Below are 6,000 nucleotides of genomic sequence, written 5' to 3' on the forward strand. Positions count from 1 at the left end.
TTATACACCAGCAGGCATTATGAACTCTAAGAAGAGTATATTCTACTTATAGTATTTACAGTGCTTTAGGTTTATTTATTTATTTTGAGAGAGAGCGAGCAAGTGCAGAGGAGGAGGAGAGAAAGAGGGAGAGAGAGAATCCCAAGCAGACTCCTCACTGTCAGCTCTGACTCCAACCATGAGATCATGACCTGAACTGAAATCAACAGGAGGACACTTAACCAACTGAGCCCTTCAGGCGCCCCCTCTACTTACAGTATTTAACATTTATCTTGAAAAAAGCTCTTACCTTTTTTAATCCTGACCACTTATAAACAATTCCTAGGAAAGTATTCTGTTTAACACCATTTTGAGAAATACTACTCTAAGGGGGGCAAAGGCAAAGGCCCAAGAATACAATCCATTATTAGGGGGCTGGAGGCAAACAAACAAACAAACAAACAAATCCAATAAAGAATACAGTGAAGAAGGTAGGAAGCAAATATGGATAATTCAATATTATAGAAGCAAGAAAGGAGATGGTTTCTAAAGAGACAATCAACAAAACTAAACTACTGAGATATTAAATAAATTGAGAATAAAAAGTGTTTTGATTGGACTAGGAAAACTGTCACTTGTGACCTTTAGGAGAAAGGGGAGAAAAGAAGGATGACAGGCAGAATATAAAAGGTTAGGATGGAAATGATAAAAGAAGTAGATGAAGCATTTAGAGACCACCAATAACTGTAGTTTAGCAGTGAAAGTAAAAAAAGAAATTGGTTGGTTGGGAGAAGGGAGCATATAGAGCAATAAAAAAAAAAAAATTTAGAATGGGGGTCACATGCACCTGGTTGAAGGTAAAAGTGAAACCATACTGAAAGAAACATAAAAACAGATCAGTAGATGGAAGAAATGGAATCCAGAGTATAAATGACTAGAAAAGTCATCTTTCCTCTCAGCTTGGAGAGAATTTGAATAGCAATGCCTAGCCAAATCTGAAGACCTTCTTTTAATACTCAAAAATTTCATAGATTTCTTCCTACTCCACTCAAGAGAATTTTTCAGTCTTTAGAGTTCAGTGTATATAGCAAGGGTATAAATTTGCTGATCTGTTGCTCCTGTCAGAGGATGTCTGTTGTGGGGGAAAGCAGAGGGTTACAGAGCGGCAATTAACTAAGGGCCCCAATCTGCATGTAATAAGAAGGTGTAGGCAGGTGACAATAGGGAAGTTGGGAGCTCATGGGATTTTAATTTATAATGACTTACTATAAATGATTTTTATATACAAAATAAAAGCTTAGGAACACACAGAAAACAATGTGAAGATTACCAAAGAAGGGTCTAGAAAAAAAAAAAAAGGCATCTACTTAGTCCACCCATAAATTTCCACAACTCTGCTATACCAACAGAAGTGGCATAAGTCATAAATTTATAATGTAACTTCAGGGGCGCCTGGGTGGCTCAGTGAGTTGAGCGTTGGACTCTTGATGTCAGCTCAGGTCATGATCTCATGGTTCCTGAGCTCGAGCCCCGCGACCAGCTCTGCGCTGCCAGTGCGGAGCCTACTTGGGATTCTCTCACTCTCTCACTCTCTCTCTCTCTCTCTCTCTCTCTCTCTCTCTCTTTCTGCCTCTCCCCTGCTCATTCGTGGGCGAGCGCGCGCGTGGACACAGGCACACACACTCTCTCTCTCTCTCTCTCTCAAAAAACAAACATTTAACATAAAAAATAATAATATAACTCCAATATGCTGGTGAGAAAAAAAACTAGTAGCAGGTCTGGTTACAGTACAGCTTTAAACTTTTTAAATTTAAACTTTGTATGGCATTCCATCTGCATAAAACACCAACCCTAAGAGCTACTTAAGCATGGAAATTTTCATTTTTATTTCTTTCAAGAATAGCAAGGACACTGACACGAGATTCTGTTGCTTATAACATTATTATAGATTCTTCCTTTTTGGCTAATTTCATCAACAATTCAAATTGAGTACATAATTTTGGATTAACTATGCCCAAGTCACAAGTGTGGCTCATATACGGCTCCAGGGCCCATTTATCATAACGTTTGATCACCAAAAAAAAAAAAAAAAAAAAAGGCTGTAGCATCTGATTCTTCAACTACTTAATATATCCACCTACAGAGGTTAATAAAAATCATACTGCTTAAAATATACATAGGTACAGGAGTCTGAGGAGGCCCATTCTTTAAACGAAGAAATTAATATTGATCAGTGTGCACGGAATAAGGATAAGGCAACAATACCTACACCAAACCTGGCAGTCTCCAGATTTGTGTATCTGTAAACCTAAGGCAGCCACATAGGCCAGATGACTGCTACTGCCAGCTCAGCAGCTGAGCTTGGAGAAAAGGCGGTATCCACACACAGGCCACATTTGAGAACCAGAACTTGTGGCCAGTTTCGCCTGGTAGCGACTGGAGAACGTGGCAGTGATAAACCGGGAAAAGTCTGATAGAAAAAGGTTTACTGGCGGTAAGCGGAGCCTCCAAGGCTGCAATCCCGGAAGGCATAAAGCAGCCGCGGTAGGCTAATGCCCCTACGCCGGGTTAAAGGAAAGTAGGAGGACTGAGAGGAGAGGGCTCGTCCTTACCTTGTCATCCTCGCATCTTTTCCCCAGGCCCTCCCTGGCCTGCAGCCGGCTGCTGAGGCGGCCGTAGTCGGCCTCCTTCTGGTCGATCTGTTTCTTGTGCGAGTCCACCAAGAGCAGGAGGTCCGAATTGCGCTTCTCCAGGCGCCCACGGGCCACCTCGGTGCGCTGGACCTGGCCCTGCAGCTCCGCCACCTCCTCCTGAAGCAGGACGTGGCGGGAGGAGATACTCCAGTAGTTGAAGGCGAGGACCGCGATCACCACCAGCAGCACCACCAACACGAAGGAGGGCAGGCGGCCGGCCCGCCGGTTAGCCCCGAAACCCACCATGGGGTCGAACTAGGCTGAGCCCTGGGGCCTCGCCGCGGACACCTGCGGCCAGAATCTCAGGCCTCAGTAGCTGAGTTGCCTGGGGGACGCGGCCCCAGGGCCGGCCGAAGGAGGAGGCGGGCCAATCTGCCCGCCTGAGAGCCGGAGAAGGGGGCGGGGCCGCAAGCCGCAGGCCCCTCCCCGCCCCCCCCTCCTCAAATCGGGCCAAAGCGTGTTCCCAAAGCTTTGAAAACGACCCTGCCCAATCCGGGTAGAACCAGGAGAACTCAGCCGCCTGCACCCGGGACCCAACACCTCAGGGCTGGGGGGCGGGGAAAGGTGCCGGAAGGGGGCGGATTTAACTCTGGCCCCGCCCATTGGCTGGGTCCGGGTCGCTTAGGGGGCCATTGCCTAGTTTCCGCCGACGCCCCCTCTTCTCGCGAGAAAGTGAGTTTCTCTCGCCCTTTGCAGTCTTATCTCGCGAGTGTTATCTCTGTTGGGAAGAGTGTTGTGTTAATTTTGGCGCTTTGTGTTAGCTCTTGTACCTGAATTCGAATCCCTTCAATTTTTTACCCTGATTCCCTTGACCCAACGTCCAGGGAGTGCCTACCCTACCCTGACCCTCGTGAGAGTTTTCGTCTTTGAGGACATCTGCGGTTGCGACCGCTTTGTAGGGATAACAGTCGGTGAGATGCGGCAGAAAGGGCGACTAGAAGGGCTCTGTACTTGCTTCAGTAGATAGATTTTCTCGTCTGTGCTGACGATGTGGAGAATAAACAACAAATACCATAAAATAGTGGTGCTCCCAATATTACAAAGACAAATCAAGAAAAACTAAGCTTTATAACTGAACGGGGTGGTGCCAGCCAGGTTTCCAAGGTTACTCCTTGCACGGAAGGGAAGAACTTCAGAATGTGTGAGTTCTTAAACTTAGTGCTGCTTTTTGCTTTGAGACAGGCTTCCAAATAGAAAGTCCAGAAGCTACCTCAATGAATGATAACTAATGTTATTACTGACAGCACACTCTGAATTAGAAATAGCTCTTTTACAAATTATTTTTGCATGCCTAGTCTCATGTTATCTTCTCAACAACACAGTTATACAGATGAGGAATCTAATACAAAAAACTGTTCCAGAAACTTTCTCAAAGTCCCGTATCTTGTTTGGGACTTGTTAGACTTGGAGCCAGATCACTGTGCCCTTAACTTCATTGCTCTTTGCATTATACCAGGCTAACCGTTGCTATACGTTCAGCATTAATCACCATGAGGAAGAAAAAGCCCCACCTCTTTTGTTTTTTCTGCAGATTTCCTTTGTCGTGGCATAAAAAAATTTTTTTAAGTTATTGGCTGTTTAAGGAGAAGATGGAGTTGCTTTATTTTTCAAACTTCAGTTTCAAGAACTTCCATAAGAATAAAATCTCAAGAATGAAAAAAAACTTTGGTATTTTCATTCAAATCAGGGCAAAAAGACTTGTCATCTTTGAATAATTATCCTATGCATCCTGTCCGTTTCAAAAATGAAGTAACTTGCCTAGAAGTTAGTAGCCTGGAAGAATTATTGCACCTTTAAGAGTGATGATTTCTCTCTCATTGTTACATAAAAACAAGTAATGCCAAAATTATTAATCTTTAGTTCACATCAAACTTGAATTCTTTGCTCCAGCTTCATGAGATCACATAAATCCCCTTCACTCTCAAATGACAAGCAGACTTTGGCAAAAGGGAGCAAAGCAAAAATAGAAGATCATTGACTATAATGACCCTTCCCATGTATCCTTTTCCTCAACTTCATAATGGCCTTGCTTTGTGTAGCCAGCAGTTGAAAATTAACTATAAAATAGTATTAACTGCTTAAGATATTACTCTTGCAAAAATGTTTTCATTTTTATATGGGATTCTGACATATAAAAATTTAATATTGTACAAAACACATTCACATACATTTTTTAAATAGATGCTTAAAAGAACTATTTGTTTCTTAGTCCATTATTCCACTTTACACATGCAGAAGTAATGTGCTTAAAGTGATATGTCTGGCAAGTGGCAGGGCTGATCTTAAAAACCAACCCTATTTCGACTCTGCCCCCAGGGAAAAAATTTTTTTATTCCATTTTGATGGTTACCTCTTCAAGCTATTCTCCCTACTAAAGGAACCAAATCCACATATCATCATGACAGTGTATAAGCACTTTCCTATAGATGGTTCTGGATTAGGCATTAAACAAATGCAAGTAAAAGTCAATTCCTTAAGCCAGGTGATCAAGGTTAGCAACAACATTGATAAGTCATGTTATTAGTATGTATCCTTGATATGATGTGATGGGAGCACCACTCTGTGGTTTTCCTCCCCAAAACTCTTAACTCTAATCATTAGAAAAAATATCACACAAATTCCAATTGCCTCAACTGGACCAGTAATCCTACAAAGTGTCAAGGTCATCAAAAACAAGGAAAGTCTGAGAAACTTTCATAGGCAAAAGAAGCATGAGGAGACATAACTACTAAATGTAATGTGGTATCCTGGATAGGATCCTAGAACAGAAAAAGGACATTAGGGGAAGATGAAGGAAATTTGAATAAAATATGAACTTTAGTTAATAATAATGCATTAATTGATTGTTATAGATGTACCATGCTCATATAGGGTGTTAATAATGGGGGAGATTGGATGTGAGGTATGTGAGAGTTCTTTAATATTTTCACTATTTTTCTGTATTTCTAAAACTGCTCTAAAATAAAATTATTTTTCAAACACCAGTTTCTATCTTTTGGGATATCTTTTAGGTTATAATGTGTAGACATAAATATGTTCATATAGCTGAAAAGGCAGTATAATCACAGAGAAATAATGTTTTAAGATTTATTTGCAGGGTAAGCATCTATTATAAAGTGGCAGGTGAGGTTGAATAACAGGAATTTTGTGTTTAAATTGAGTTTTCTTTAAGGGCAACAATCATGTCATTTATTTATCTTGTGCAATCGAGACCCTTTTTGAGCTCAGAACACTATTTGGCATATGTCTTCAGTTTATGTTGACTCAAAAAATTTTATATGCTGCAATTGAGCAGAGGAGTGGATTATTTCATAGCTTATTCCTCAAT

At 41.6% G+C, this 6,000-nt stretch overlaps 1 protein-coding gene across 4 annotated transcripts in view; it reads right to left on the reverse strand.

The window, feature by feature from the left end:
* The window catches only part of GOLM2 (golgi membrane protein 2), a 104,495-nt gene extending 101,255 nt beyond the window's left edge, over positions 1–3,240 (reverse strand). For 3 of the 4 annotated variants that reach the window (XM_042942172.1, XM_042942171.1, XM_042942169.1), the window contains exon 1: positions 2,592–3,239. In XM_042942172.1, the coding sequence (XP_042798106.1) occupies positions 2,592–2,918 (327 nt within the window). In that variant the 5' untranslated portion in view covers positions 2,919–3,239. Of the gene's footprint in view, positions 1–2,591 lie in introns of all 4 variants that reach the window. The other variant, XM_042942170.1, reaches the window with a different exon arrangement.
* Between the last annotated feature and the right edge of the window lie 2,760 nt (positions 3,241–6,000).

Source organism: Panthera leo, chromosome B3, assembly GCF_018350215.1.
Source record: "Panthera leo isolate Ple1 chromosome B3, P.leo_Ple1_pat1.1, whole genome shotgun sequence".
NCBI classification, from domain to species: domain Eukaryota; kingdom Metazoa; phylum Chordata; class Mammalia; order Carnivora; family Felidae; genus Panthera; species Panthera leo.